Source organism: Schistocerca cancellata, chromosome 1, assembly GCF_023864275.1.
Source record: "Schistocerca cancellata isolate TAMUIC-IGC-003103 chromosome 1, iqSchCanc2.1, whole genome shotgun sequence".
NCBI classification, from domain to species: Eukaryota; Metazoa; Arthropoda; class Insecta; order Orthoptera; family Acrididae; genus Schistocerca; species Schistocerca cancellata.
Window position 1 is genome coordinate 819,081,871 of NC_064626.1, and position 16,270 is coordinate 819,098,140.

Here is a 16,270-nt window from a genome sequence, read left to right on the forward strand (position 1 = left end):
AGCCAACAAAAAAATACAAGGTGTAAGTCAGACTTTGTTTTCAGTGTGTCTTAGGATAGCTCGTGAATTTTTTCCCACATTCTTACTCATCAGTGTGTTCACCCTTAGTGGCATCGATAATGTCTAGTTGTAATTCCGTTTCTCACCACATAAAATTCAAGATCTCTACAGGGACACGTTCAGATGCATTGTGAATGTGTGCTTTCAAGTCCTGTAGGTCTCTGTGATTTGGTACATCGGATCCTTTACAAAACCCCACGGGAAGAAGTCTATGGTGTGAGATCAGGGGATTGTGGCAGCCATCAAATTAGACCATCTTGGCCAATCCACCTATCTGGAAACTTTTCATCTAGAAATTGGCAGACATCTAGGGACCAGTGGGGGTGGTGCTCCATCCTGCAGGAATATGACATCAGGTTGCAGGTGTTCCAGTTGTGGCACAGCAACCTCTTGTAACATGTCCAGGTAAACATCACTGTTGATGACAGACTTGATGAAAAAGAATGGATCAATAATGCAACTGTGCATTAGTCCGCACCAAACATTGACAATGGGACACTTTCCATTCATGCATAAATCAAAGATGCAGTGAACTCCATATATGAATGTTATGATGATTTAATTTGCTAGATACATGAAATGTTACCTCATCGGAAAACAAATCTTTTCCAACAAGATTAGCATATCCACTGCAAACCATTCAGGTTGAGGTTTGTTCGTAGGCTTTAATGCCTCGAGCAGCTGCACCTTTTAGGGATATAGCTGTAGCCTCTTATGCAAGACATTGTGCACTGTTGATCATCTCATTTCAACTCTCTGTTCCCCGGCCACTGTATGCACTGATTTTGTTGGACTCCTTGGAAACATCTGTTGTACCTAGTCCATGTTGGTGTGTGAAATAGATGGGTGATCCATGTCTTGTTTATGGGGAACACTACCTGCCTCCTTAAATGAAATACGACACGCCAAGCCCAAGTAGTTGCCATCCATAGTGTTCGAAAGTTTCATTGCATTTGGGGATTGGATGTTACCTGTATGAACCAGACCACGCACTGAGCTTTCTCCTGTAGCATCCACATTTTATCAGGTTTTGAAGTTCAATTTTGCATAAAAATTGTTACCTGGAAGGTAAAAAACTATCACATGTTGCAAACCATTTGTTAATATCTAGTATAGTGTGAAAGTTATTAAAGTCTTAAATTGTAAAGATAATTTATGGGCACCCTGTATTTGTCAGTCGAGTGTCTTAACTTAGTAGTTTTACAATGTTATTATGTTTGACTTGAGAATCAGTCATATAACTTACTATTTAAGGAGTGCAGTATTGAGATTGAGATGGTGACTGAATTGTTTCAAAATAGTTTGAACAAGTGGTGCTGTGCAGCTTGCAAGTATTATATGTATGATGATGAGTATTATATGTATGTTGATGTAAGCTGCTTATTATGAATACACTTTAAAATTGTGTAAATTTGTTGAAACATTAAAGTGCATGATACTGATGTTGCATTTTCTGTGGGATGAACATCATTTATAAGACTGAACGCCACAGACATTGAACATCCAGTTTTTAGATACCAGTAGAAACATCAATGAATCTTGACACAGCAGTTAAATATTATGCATTGCACATAGTACAGTGTTATACAAAAAATTTGAACTTTAGGGAACAGAGTTTACGATACACTTATTAACTTATCGTCTAAATGAGCCAATGCAAGACACACATTAAATCATGTAATGCATTACACTGAAAAATGTTCATTCCCTATGGAAAAGGGGGCAAGTTCTTGTGTCATTGCTATGTATCTGAAATAAATCAATTATTTTTCGGATTCAAAATATTGAAATGTATCTGTACAAAATAGGGGGAGGTGTAAATTGCAGAATCATAGTGTCTTAGTGGATGTTTTGAGGTACCATACTTGAAAAATGTTACATTACCACCTTGAGGTGCTGGTAAAATAGTTTATTTGTACAACCAGTTTATTGTTTGACCATCCAGTTCATAAAGTATTCACAGCATCATGTTAGGCAAAATATAAAATTGTATTTCTCCTAACATGATGCTGTGAATACTTTTATGAACCTGGTGATGGTCAAATAACTGAAACTGCTTGTATAACTGAAGTATTTCACCAGCAAAGGTGATAATGTGAGATTTTTCAAATAAGTAAGTTGTGGAGCACCACCTCCTAAAAATATGTTTTGAGGTATAGTTGTGTCATTCTGTTGCTGTTGCGCATTATGTTTTACATCCAAACATCGATCTGTGAACACAGTATTTTTTAATTTTAGGCCACAATGGAAATGACTTGATACAGAAATTACAGCAAAAAGAAAAGAATAGTGTGCACTTGTAGATTGTATATTTTCACCAATCATTAAATTCTACAAATGGCAAATGGAGAAAACTGTGGGAATTTTAATCCTCTTGGCTTTTGTGATGTATGATGAGTAAAATGGTTGTGCCACTGGTATTTAGTAAAATTGTTTTACAGTGTTCCAATTGTTTTGGTTGGAAATAAAACTGATCTGCACATGGACCGAATTGTAAGCAGTGAGGAAGGAAAGAGGTTGGCTGATTCCTGGAAAGCTGCATTCCTTGAGGCGTCAGCAAAACAGAATGAGGTAACAAAAATTATTACATGAGATTCTGAAAGCTTTATCCTGAAGTAGAAATTACATTTTAATGATCTACGTGTTCCTGGTATCGTGCATCTACTGCTGCCATTTGTGCTTTAGGCCACAGTGCCATCTGCTCCTGATATTTTGTATAATTATGCAGTCAGTAATTTCCCCAGTTTCCTAATATCTCAAATATAAATATGAGGATAATTTTATTGAATGCAACTAGAAAATTTATCATAAATATTCATGGAATTTATGTGTATAGAGTATCTGTGTTTATGAACATAATGTCAGTTCACTCAGAAGAGTCATTGGATTTAATGCATAGGGTACTGGATACAAATTATGGATAAATGCCAAACAGTATGCCCAGATAATTTGATTAAAGTTTGCTCTTAAATAATTCTCTTTTCGCTATGCCCCATGCCACCCTCCTTCATATTGACCTCCATCTTGCTGATGGCTAACTTCTTGTATTGATACATTCAAACTCAACAACAAAAAATTCTTGCACTTGGGCGATTAACATCCTACTGTCACCTATGCTCTCTCCTACAGCCCTGTCTTTTGTCGGAAACATAGCTTTTCCTTTTCTGGCTGAATCATTGCATAATAAATAATTCACCGTTGTTTTTGCCTTCATAATAATGCCACCTGTCTGGGTTGAAAGCAGATTTACTGCCTGATTTAAGCTGGCACCTAAATTATTGCTTATCACTAACAGCTAAAGAGTGCACCTTTTGTGAAACAGTGATTGCTTAACATGTGTGTGTCAGTAAAAATACTCTAGAGCTTTGATTTTATTAAACTCTTAGTTTATGCTGAGATCAACATAACCACTATTTGCCCTATCCCCCCCCCCCCTCCCCCAAACCATTGCAAAATTGTGGTAAAAACCGGATGTCCTTGTATGCCCTTTCCTGTTGCTCCATAATCACTCCTCATTTCCCTTGAGCATGGTCCGTGTGTGTGTGTGTGTGTGTGTGTGTGTGTGTGTGTGTGTGTGTGAGATATTTTAGCAATCATTTTCATTCGACCTGTGACTCAGTGCCTCATCTTTGTGGTGAGTAGCAATCTATCCTTTCCATATTGTTGTTATTCCATTCAGGGCTTTCATTATTTGACATATTACATTTTTATGGATGGCAATTTCACAAATAAAATTCCATGCCCTCTGGTGCTGATATATTAAAAAAAGGGCACACCTTGACCTGCAAAATTCTGTTTATTAATCCATATGCATTCTATTTTATCACTATGACGTAACAAGTAATGAAAACTATCTACAAAGGACAGGAAATCAGTGACAGCATTTTTTTTTATTATTTTTTTTATATTTATTTATTTTTGCTGCATTCTGTCTAATTGAATGTGAAAACTCTGACTCAATAGTATAAACTATTGCCTGTACTGAACATATACTTCATATCCTTGTAATACATCAGTAAATGGACGTAATCCTTCTTCATAATCATAACATTTACTTATCTTCATAATGAATCCTCAATACTTCATAATAATTCTGAATATTTTAACTCACAACTTCCTCTCATTCCAAGAGTATGTAAGTAGTGCAGTGGCCCTGTTTCGTAAGCTCTCCAATATCCCACAGACTTACTTTCCAGCTATCCTACTCCACAAGTAATACCCTTTTGAAAAACTTCATAAAACTTCCTTCAGTAACCTGAAATTTTCCCCTACAACATCTCTAGAGATATCGTTGGCTTATTCTCTGCTATCATGCACCGTGTCCTGGTGGACCTGGGGCAGTTTGACACCATGAGGACCAATGAACAGTCTTATATCCAAGTGGTGCCTCAGTGTATAGATTGTTTGGGTCAGTATCACATAATGTAAATACAGGAAAAAGTCTCTACCATCCTATTTTGTTGTGACACTTAGACCATGCTATACTAAGTCACTGCTGAACTGCCACTGATTACATCTACCTTACTAAGTGTGCCCAGTTCCAGTTATTCACATAGTTCACGTAATATAAGTCTAATCTAAAAGTTCCTCGAATCTGTTACCTAAACTTAATATCTACTGTATTCACTCTACCTTATAAAATTCCTGTTTGCAACAAAAACTTTCGGCTATTTTGGTCTTCTCAAAAGTCCTCTCAGTACCCATGGTGTCCCATATCAAAGCCAAACATGATCTTGTTACTGGCATGTGTAATGACCTTTTTGACGGCATATCCAAAAAATTACATTGTACAACTTGGTACTTAGGGCTGAGAGACCTGGTAATTACATTCTGTGTATGTTACCTGAGATACTGGGTCAGCTCTCGGGCCTTCACCAAATACAACAGAATTTAAACTCGAAATAGTGATGAACAAGGCAGTGTAAAGTTATGATGATACGAGAAAACAAGAATTCAAAGATACAAGAATGTACGCATTCCACAAGTGGAAAAGAAGTCTGTGCTGCTGCTCCCAGTTTTCCCACTTCAACCACCACTGTCATCTGAATGAAGCATACCTTCTACAAACCATCCCACTTCTGACTCCGGAATTAAGTGTTGCAGCAAGATGGGATGTAATATCGATTCCCCATGTGGATGCCAATGTGTAGCAGGTCGGTGATGTGGTACACACTACAGATCCCTGGAAGAGACCTTGCAGTCAGGATGTTGGTCTCTCCCACCCTGGGTATCAACGGTTCCTTTACAGCTTGAGAGACAGGAATTACTTTATGGGTAGCTGCGAACAAACAGTCTATAAACATAAACAGTTATTTATTAATCCATTAAATGTGAGCAGTCATTTGGTTGTGCCCTCATCTCTGACAGGGTTTGGAATGGCTTTGAATTATTTCTACTCAGCATGACTAACGAGCCAGGTTGCCAGTGGTGCTTCCCACTCAGCTGCTTACACAGGAATGTGCAGACTCAGAGAGCCCCCATTCTGATGCCATCCCTCCTGAAATGCTCCTCACCTTGTCCTTCCACTCTGCCCTGCCTCATTGCACCCCCAGCTATGGCCAACTCTCCCTCTCCCTCTCAACATCTCCCTCTCCCTCTCAACATCTCCCTCTCCCTCTCAACGTCTTCCCTCTCCCTCTCAACGTTTTCCCTCTCCCTCTCAACGTTTTCCCTCTCCCTCTCAACGTCTTCCCTCTCCCTCTCAACGTCTTCCCTCTCCCTCTCAACGTCTTCCCTCTCCCTCTCAACGTCTTCCCTCTCCCTCTCAACGTCTTCCCTCTCCCTCTCAACGTCTTCCCTCTCCCTCTCAACGTCTTCCCTCTCCCTCTCAACGTCTTCCCTCTCCCTCTCAACGTCTTCCCTCTCCCTCTCAACGTCTTCCCTCTCCCTCTCAACGTCTTCCCTCTCCCTCTCAACGTCTTCCCTCTCCCTCTCCCTCTCAACGTCTTCCCTCTCCCTCTCCCTCTCAACGTCTTCCCTCTCCCTCTCCCTCTCAACGTCTTCCCTCTCCCTCTCCCTCTCAACGTCTTCCCTCTCCCTCTCCCTCTCAACGTCTTCCCTCTCCCTCTCCCTCTCAACGTCTTCCCTCTCCCTCTCCCTCTCAACGTCTTCCCTCTCCCTCTCCCTCTCAAAGTCTTCCCTCTCCCTCTCCCTCTCAACGTCTTCCCTCTCCCTCTCCCTCTCAACGTCTTCCCTCTCCCTCTCCCTCTCAACGTCTTCCCTCTCCCTCTCCCTCTCACCGTCTTCCCTCTCCCTCTCCCTCTCAACGTCTTCCCTCTCCCTCTCCCTCTCAACGTCTTCCCTCTCCCTCTCCCTCTCAACGTCTTCCCTCTCCCTCTCCCTCTCAACGTCTTCCCTCTCCCTCTCTCTGGAACAGGGCATTTTCCCTGATAGACTGAAATATGCTATTGTTATACCTTTGCATAAAAAGGGGGATAGATCTGATGTCAACAATTACCGTCCAATCTCCCTTCTAACAGCTTTATCCAAAATTTTTGAGAAAGTAATGTATTCAAGAGTAGCTTCACATATCTGTAAAAATGAAGTACTAACAAAATGTCAGTTTGGTTTCCAGAAAGGTTTTTCAACAGAAAATGCCATATATGCTTTTACCAGTCAAATTTTGAATGATCTGAATAACCGAAAACCACCCATTGGGATTTTTTGTGATCTCTCAAAGGCTTTTGATTGTGTAAATCATGAAATTCTGCTAGACAAGCTCAAGTATTGTGGCATGAGTGGGACAGTGCACAAATTGTTTAATTCGTACCTAACTGGAAGAGTGCAGAAAGTTGAAATAAGTAGTTCTCGTAACATGCAAAGATCAGCACATTCCTCAAACTGGGGAACTATCAAGAATGGGGTTCCACAAGGGTCAGTCTTGGGTCCTTTGTTGTTCTTATTATATATTAATGACTTGCCATTCTATATTCATGAAGAGGCAAAGTTAGTTCTCTTTGCTGATGATACAAGTATAGTAATCACACCTGAGAAACAAGAATTATCTGATGAAATTGTCAATACTGTCTTTCAGAAAATTACTAAGTGGTTCCTTGTAAACGGACTCTCACTGAATTTTGATAAGACACAGTACATACAGTTCCGTACAGTGAATGGTATGACACCATTAATAAATATAGACCTTAATCAGAGGCATATAGCTAAGGTAGAATATTCCAAATTTTTGGGTATGTCCATTGATGAGAGATTAAATTGGAAGAAACACATTGATGATCTGCTGAAACGTTTGAGTTCAGCTACTTATGCAATAAGGGTCATTGCAAATTTTGGTGATAAACATCTTAGTAAATTAGCTTACTACGCCTATTTTCACTCATTGCTTTCATATGGCATCATATTTTGGGGTAATTCATCACTGAGGAATAAAGTATTTATTGCACAAAAGCGTGTAATCAGAATAATAGCTGGAGTCCACCCAAGATCATCCTGCAGACATTTATTTAAGGATCTAGGGATATTCACAGTAGCTTCTCAGTATATATACTCTCTTATGAAATTTGTTATTAACAACCAAACCCAATTCAAAAGTAATAGCAGTGTGCATAACTACAATACTAGGAGAAAGGACGATCTTCACTATTCAAGATTAAATCTAACTTTGGCACAGAAAGGGGTGAATTATACTGGCACTAAAGTCTTTGGTCACTTACCAAATAGTATCAAAAGTCTGACAGATAACCAACAAGTATTTAAGAAGAAATTAAAAGAATTTCTGAATGACAACTCCTTCTACTCCATAGAGGAATTTTTAGATATAAATTAAGAAAAAAAATTATTAAAAAATAAAAATAATAAAAATAAAATAAAAATAAAAAATAAAGAAAAATAAAAAACACACAAAAAAATAAAGTTGTTATATTAACTTAAGTATGTTGTTAAATTAACCTAATTATGTCATGTATTGGAAAATTCGACTCGTTCCACATCATTACGAAATATCGTATTCATGATCCATGGAACTAGTATTAATCTAATCTAATCTCTAACCTCTCAACGTCTTCCCTCTCCCTCTCAACGTCTTCCCTCTCCCTCTCAACGTCTTCCCTCTCCCTCTCAACGTCTTCCCTCTCCCTCTCAACGTCTTCCCTCTCCCTCTCAACGTCTTCCCTCTCCCTCTCAACGTCTTCCCTCTCCCTCTCAACGTCTTCCCTCTCCCTCTCAACGTCTTCCCTCTCCCTCTCAACGTCTTCCCTCTCCCTCTCAACGTCTTCCCTCTCCCTCTCAACGTCTTCCCTCTCCCTCTCCCTCTCAACGTCTTCCCTCTCCCTCTCCCTCTCAACGTCTTCCCTCTCCCTCTCCCTCTCAACGTCTTCCCTCTCCCTCTCCCTCTCAACGTCTTCCCTCTCCCTCTCCCTCTCAACGTCTTCCCTCTCCCTCTCCCTCTCAACGTCTTCCCTCTCCCTCTCCCTCTCAACGTCTTCCCTCTCCCTCTCCCTCTCAACGTCTTCCCTCTCCCTCTCCCTCTCAACGTCTTCCCTCTCCCTCTCCCTCTCAACGTCTTCCCTCTCCCTCTCCCTCTCAACGTCTTCCCTCTCCCTCTCCCTCTCAACGTCTTCCCTCTCCCTCTCCCTCTCAACGTCTTCCCTCTCCCTCTCCCTCTCAACGTCTTCCCTCTCCCTCTCCCTCTCAACGTCTTCCCTCTCCCTCTCCCTCTCAACGTCTTCCCTCTCCCTCTCCCTCTCAACGTCTTCCCTCTCCCTCTCCCTCTCCCTCTCAACGTCTTCCCTCTCCCTCTCCCTCTCCCTCTCAACGTCTTCCCTCTCCCTCTCCCTCTCCCTCTCAACGTCTTCCCTCTCCCTCTCCCTCTCCCTCTCCCTCTCAACGTCTTCCCTCTCCCTCTCCCTCTCCCTCTCCCTCTCAACGTCTTCCCTCTCCCTCTCCCTCTCCCTCTCAACGTCTTCCCTCTCCCTCTCCCTCTCCCTCTCAACGTCTTCCCTCTCCCTCTCCCTCTCAACGTCTTCCCTCTCCCTCTCCCTCTCCCTCTCAACGTCTTCCCTCTCCCTCTCCCTCTCCCTCTCAACGTCTTCCCTCTCCCTCTCCCTCTCCCTCTCAACGTCTTCCCTCTCCCTCTCCCTCTCCCTCTCAACGTCTTCCCTCTCCCTCTCCCTCTCCCTCTCAACGTCTTCCCTCTCCCTCTCCCTCTCCCTCTCAACGTCTTCCCTCTCCCTCTCCCTCTCCCTCTCAACGTCTTCCCTCTCCCTCTCCCTCTCCCTCTCAACGTCTTCCCTCTCCCTCTCCCTCTCCCTCTCAACGTCTTCCCTCTCCCTCTCCCTCTCCCTCTCAACGTCTTCCCTCTCCCTCTCCCTCTCCCTCTCAACGTCTTCCCTCTCCCTCTCCCTCTCCCTCTCAACGTCTTCCCTCTCCCTCTCAACGTCTTCCCTCTCCCTCTCCCTCTCCCTCTCAACGTCTTCCCTCTCCCTCTCCCTCTCCCTCTCAACGTCTTCCCTCTCCCTCTCCCTCTCAACGTCTTCCCTCTCCCTCTCCCTCTCAACGTCTTCCCTCTCCCTCTCCCTCTCAACGTCTTCCCTCTGAACGTATCCCTCTCCCTCTCAACATCTCCATCTTTGGCTACACACTGCTTAACAAGTCTCTTCTGGCTTGTAGCTTCAAACCATTCAATTTCCTGAAGAAATAATTTACTGTTAATTATTTTTTAGTTTCTGCTCAAATGTTTCTTTTTTAACTCATACTCTTGTTCAGTTTCCACGTTGTACTGTTACTTCCCTAAATGACTGTCTTTCTGGTCATTGGTAGGTAAGATTTGCCGCATACAAAAGACAACTATTCTGTAGTTGTTCATTCTTTGTGGTGTAGGGCAACAGTACTTTATTGTTAATTGCTGAAGGAGGGACAACAGGACAGAAAATAACCCACTGAGTGGATGCTGAATCTTTATCTTTTATAGTAAGAATTGAAGTGACAGTTTGTTACATTGTTGTTTCTTGGGATTTCACCTTTGTTGCTGCTTAAGAGAAGCTAGGGGCCCTCTGCAGCTCTCCACAATTTTTTTTCCTTCTTTTGCGTACGTACCTTGTGTTTGCAATAATTGAAGATTTTGAATATACACACAATTCTTTAAATTTGTTTAATTTGTTTTGAATTTATAGACTAATCATGTCTACATTACTTAATCTCCCTACCTTTCCTTTGCTAGTCTGTTGCAGATATTTTTCACACGGCATTGTTGGAAATAGAAAAAGCCAATGGCAATGTACAAGAAAAATCGAGTTGCACCATTTCTTGAAAGAAGATTATTTTAGCTGAAGTTGCACATATAATATACAAATGTTATTTTTTGTTTCTTTTGAATAACATTTTTATTGTAATATTGTGTTTTATAGGATTTATTTGTACCAGTTTATCAATTATAATCATGTGATTATAATCTCTCAGTATGATATGTATCTAATGTGTATATTTTGTATTTAGGGATGGTATATGTTGATTTAATGTGTTGTACACTGAAATTATTTTAGAGAAATTTGTATAAAAGTTCAGTTTTAATAGTAATTTGGAAAATAATCTGTTAAATATTTTGCTTGTGTACATATGTGTAAAGGTTGATCACTTGCACAGAACTGACAGGTTAGCAATATCTTTAAGATTTTGAATGACTCGTCCAGTGTTACTGTGTGAATGAATGAAACCATTTAAACCATGTAGTGCTACAGAATTCTGAATAAACTGTCATAATGGTTTATTATTTGTTTTGCATATAAACCACATTTCCTCAGGAAACATATTTTAAATTGATACAGGTAGACTCTTTTGCTGTGTGTGCTATGAGAAAGATAGATTTCAATATGTCACTGTCTCTTGAATAGAAAATATACTCTCATTTGCAAGAGAACATAGACTGATTGCTAAATAATTTACAGTTAATACTTAGGAACCAATTCTCTGAAAAATAATTAATTTTCATGAATGTGAAAATTATTGACTCTGGAAGTATATATGTTAATTGTATTTTTAATTTTGTTTGACAAATTGAGACAGGTATACTGTAGCACTAGTCATTTTTATTCATGCTTTAGTAATCTTTAAAACTGAGGTTTCTATCGCAAAATAATGTTTTAATGAGACAGAATCAAGAATGTTTATCACAGTAAAAACCTTTCCTTAACCTGAAAGAACTGGAGAGCTGGGTGGTGGTAAAAATGTCGGTATCCCCTGTCCTAGTTCCCACCCCTTCCCTCTGCCTCTTGCACATTTATTCAATATACATTACAAATTTGCTTGCAGCCATTTAGTTTGAGAATTTAATGACTGTACAACTGTGTAAAAACAGTATGCTGAAGACAGAAGCAACACTATTTTGAACAAGCAGATGCCTCGCCAGAGGAATTTCCAAAGGCTTGCCACAAGGAACCATAGGTGATCCAGTCGTCTGGGATTTTATGTTGCATTCACTCCTTGCAAAGCTTAGAAAATAAAGAATAGTCTGGCGGTGTGTAGTTGTTTTCATGACCCTTGTCAAGGGAAACTAAAGAAACGATCTGGAAAAAGAAAGAGGTTTTTCTTTTAGTTCATATAGAAAGACATAAATTGTGTGAAGGAATAAAGTTATCTTTAGCATTAGGAATTTCTCTTGCTTGAAGTTCTCAAGATAAGCCAAATTCTTTTCTTTTCAACATGTTAGAAATACTCGCTCAAAGTGCAGCAGGCAGATTGTTTTAGCTGATCAAGTATTCTGTTTACCTGCTGCGACACATGTGAAACATTTATGTATCTGAGATGTTGCCCTTGTCCCGTTTGCCAAGACAACATACCCTGAGATTGGAGGTATTTGTCCTGTAATTAGAAATAGTAGAACAAAACAATTAGAGCTGATATCTTTTTATTTATACAACACAACTTTTCCATGCAGGTAATAGTATTAACAAAAGCAGATCGTTCCATGCAGTGTTGTCTGCAGCCGTTGTACTAGTTTCATAATTTCTTTATTTTACATAGTCAAATTATTAAAGTAACATGAAGGTAGGAGCAGAGTTAATGTGAGGAAAAGTTGGCATATTTAAAAATACAAGCTAATAGGCTACACAGTCAAAAAGGACTTCACAAATTTGGAATGATGCAGATTTTTATTAAGATAACTTACAGAATTACTAGATGTATCATTTTGTAGCAAACCACCTCAAATTTGGTTCAGGTATTGCATCAGACCCTCATCCTGCCACCAGGAGTGCCAGTGTAGTGCACAGTTAAAATGGCTACTTTCACTGGTGCAGAGCATGCTCCATGTGTGTTTTGGTTTCATGAAACAAACTCTACAACAACTGTTCGGTGTACGTTTTCACTGAATACACTAGAGTCTCTAAGTGGGCTTTGAATTTACTCTTCGCACAAGAACTGTGTTGAGACATTGTTCCCTAAGATGTGTCAAATCACAAGGTCACCCACATGTTGATGATTATGTCAAACAGGTTAGAGAGAACTCTGCCCGCAGTCCACAAAAATCAACATGGCATGCATCATGCGAGACTGGCATTCCACAAAAGACCATTTGGTGAGTATTGTGTAGACATTTAGCTTGAAACCATACAGATTCACAATGGCACAGCACGTTAGCAATGCTGATAATGTTGCTAGTGGGGAATTCTGTGTGGAAATATTGCATCAGAAAGAGGGCGACAAGATATTCTTCAATACAATAATCTTAAATGATAACCAACATTTCATATCAGTGGCATGGTAAACGTATGCAACAGTGGAAATCCAGATGCAATCCTGGAACATGTTCGTGACAGACCGAAAGTCAGTGTGTTTCATGCTCTTAGCAAATTGAAAGTGTACGGCCCTTTTTTCTTCATGGAGACCAGTCACTGGTTTTGTATATCTGGAGGAAATGCTTGAAAACTTTTTAATTCCACAGATCGATGAAGATGACCAAGATGGGATGGTTTGCCACCAGCAAGACAGTGGACCACCTCATTTCCTCATTGAAGTTAGAGCTTTCCTCGATAATCAGTTCCCTGGTTGGTGAACTGGCCATGAAGGGCCAGTTGCATGGCCACCTTGCTTCCCAGACTTGACGCTCACTGAATTTCTTTCTCTGGGGTTTCATTAAAGACCTTTTATGCAGTTTTCCCATACCAAACAATTTAGCTGACCGGAAAAATAGAATCTGTGCTGCCATTGTACAAGTCACCCCCAATTTGCTGCAATGAGCATGGGAAGAAATTTATTACTTGTAGGATGTTTGCCGCATCACAAATGGTAGTCACGTCGAACCAAAATGATACTTGACGCTTTTGTGTGAAACCTGGGTTGGTTTGCTCAAAAAGACACATCTACTGATCTTGTAAGTTATCTCAATACATTTTTGTACCATTTCAAAGATGTGAAGCCCATTTTGATTCACCCTCTACTGTGGATTAAAGCAATTGTTTACTGTATATTGTAGTGAACCTTAGAAGGGATGAAGATTCAGGGACTGCTATTATTATTTGTGAAGTAGTGCCAGAGCACAGAAAACGTTCTCAGTTTTAGACAATGAGTTATCACAACGCTTTCATTGATAGAAAATGGGTGTTTCATTAAATACCTTAAATGAAAGTATTGGCACCGAAGGTTAATGAAAGATTTAAAGATTAAGACTGGTTCACCTCATTTGATGTGAGCTATTATAGTAGCTGTAGATATTGAGGTCAGTATCCTGTAAATCTGCCAATTTTTCTTGTCTCTGACATCTATAGTTCCAACATGTTCCTTCAGTGTACACATGCCTCAACCATTTCTGTACCAAGAATTATTATATATCCTTTGGTTATTCTTCAGCCAGTGACAAGTAGTTTACAGCTGCAGTCACTTCCACACTTTACATTTTAAATGAATAATCTGTTTGTGAAGTTTGTTTTTATAAAAATAAAATTGGAATGATAATAGGTTACACTTCCCAACTGATGTTAGTGAAGGATCACCCTAACTTTTCAAAACTTGAAGTTTTGCTTTACACAGTTTTAACTAATATGTTAAATTTAAAATTTAGTAGAAAAGTTTTGATAGAGTGTATGTAAATGCTTTAGGACTAAAGGAGGGCACTCACCAAAAAGCAGTAGCTCAGGAGGAGGCTGCCAGTTAGCCAATTAGGAATCCATCAGGGAGAGGTGGCAGGTGCATGCGATAGGCATGTGTTCAACAATTCTTAGAGACCATGAGGAATGGCACATGCTAAAGTTGATGTGAGGATGTGATTGACAGGACAGAGGAAGGGGAGCTGTTGGGTGGATGGTGCGAGGACTTTCACTTACGGAAGACTGAGGGCAGGATGATTACAATAGTGAAGGATATGTTACAGAGAGAACTCCCATTTGCATAGCTTAGAGAAGCTGGTGTTGTGGGGAAGAATTCAGGTGGACCGGGTTGCAAAGCAGCTATTGAAATTGAGCATATTATGTTCATCTGCATGTTTTGCCATTGGCTGGTCAACTTTGTTCTTGGCAAAAGTTTAACAGTGGCCATTCATCCTAGTGGACAGCTGGTTGGTAATCACACTGACATAGGAAGCAGTGCAATGTTTGCATCATCAGAGTTGGTATATGACATGGCTCCCTTCACAGGCGGCCAGGCCTCTGATGAGGTATGATACGTCTGTGGCAGGACCAGAGCAGGAAGCTCTGCGTTGATGGACTTGGCAGGTCCTTCACATTGTTCTTCCACAGGATTGTGTAGGTTGGGTGGGCAAGAAACACAACATTAGAAGTGAGAAGGTTCTTGACACAGGGATTACACCCTGTGGAAGACAAAGGTGCAGTACATGCCCAGTCCCTCCACCCAGCACTTCCTGCTCCAGTCCTGTCACAGGCCTGTCCTATCACATCAGAGTTTACCCATAACCTGCATAAAGTGTTAGTAGCAGGGGACCTGATTCTGTTTTATTTGAATACCTTTAAGCCATTTAATCCATCTAGTCAGTGTTACGTATGACATTTTTCATACAGAAATTAAATTGTAGTACAATCACCAGTTGTCTTTTTTTAGATTAGATTTACTTTCATTCCAATTGATCCCTAGTGAGGAGGTCCTCCAGGATGTAGAACATGTCAGAAAAACGACAGTACATGACTAATATTAACAACTCAAACAAATAAGCTGATGTGCCATTCCACAGGTCCCAAGTAGAATGATCGTAATTTTTTAATGAACACTACATGAAAAAATCATTTTACAAATACTAATGCACTGAATTTAAAATAAAAAAGTTTTATTTATTTATTAGGTAATAAATGTGTATTACAACTACTAAAATACTTATTTACAATAAACACATTACTGCACTGAAATTGTGCAGAAGTTATATTGTACTTACATACATACACACACAAATCAGTTGGTTCTGCTGAGAAATTCATCAATGAAGTCTGAGGAGTTGGCCACCAATAAATCCTTTAGGCTTCTCTTAAACTGAATTTCATTAGTTGTTAAGCTTTTTATGGCTGCTGGCAGGTTACTGAAAATGTGTGTTCCTGAATAATGCACACCTTTTTGTACAAGACTAGTTACTTCAAATCCTTGTGAAGATTATTCTTTTTTCTAGTATTCATTCCATGAATTGAGCTGTTGGTTTGAAAAAGTGATATATTTTTAATGACAAATTTCATTAAAGAATAAATATATTGGGAAGCAGTAGTTCCCAAACAGGCTTCTGCAGGTTGTTCTTGAGTTCACAGCACATATCTCTTACTGCACGTTTATGTGCCCAGAAAACTTTAGCTTGGCTTGATGAATTACCCTAAAAAATAATCCCATATGACATTATGGAATGAAAGTAAGCATAGTATGCCAGCTTTTTCATTTTTATATCCCCTATGTCTGACACAATTCGCATTGCAAATAGAGATTTGTTAAGATGCTTCAGCAGTTCTGTGGTGTGCTTTTCCCAGCTGAATTTATTATAAAGCTGTAATCCCAAGAATTTAACACTGTCCACATCTTCTATCTGCTTGTCATCATATGTTAGGCATATACTTGTAGGACACCCCTTAAAAGTTCTGAACTGCATGTAGTGTGTTTTTTCAAAGTTTAGTGACAAGGAATTGGCTAGGAACCAGTGATTAATGTTCACAAATATTTTATTAGCTGATCTTTCTAAGACTACATTTGATTTGCTATTTATTGCAATGTTTGTATCATCGGCAAACAAAATGAACTTGGTATCTGGTAATGTTACTGATGAAAGGTCATTGATATA

The 16,270-nt window shown here is 39.8% G+C and overlaps 1 protein-coding gene across 1 annotated transcript in view; it reads left to right on the forward strand.

Annotated features, from left to right (window-relative positions):
- LOC126188295 (GTP-binding protein Rheb homolog) overlaps window positions 1–10,780 on the forward strand; it is a 66,259-nt gene extending 55,479 nt beyond the window's left edge. Inside the window, exons 4-5 of the mRNA XM_049929885.1 lie at window positions 2,502–2,631; window positions 10,235–10,780. Coding sequence (XP_049785842.1) covers window positions 2,502–2,631; window positions 10,235–10,324 — 220 coding nt within the window. The 3' untranslated portion in view covers window positions 10,325–10,780. The remainder of the gene's footprint in view (window positions 1–2,501; window positions 2,632–10,234) is intronic.
- The last annotated feature ends 5,490 nt before the right edge of the window (window positions 10,781–16,270 follow it).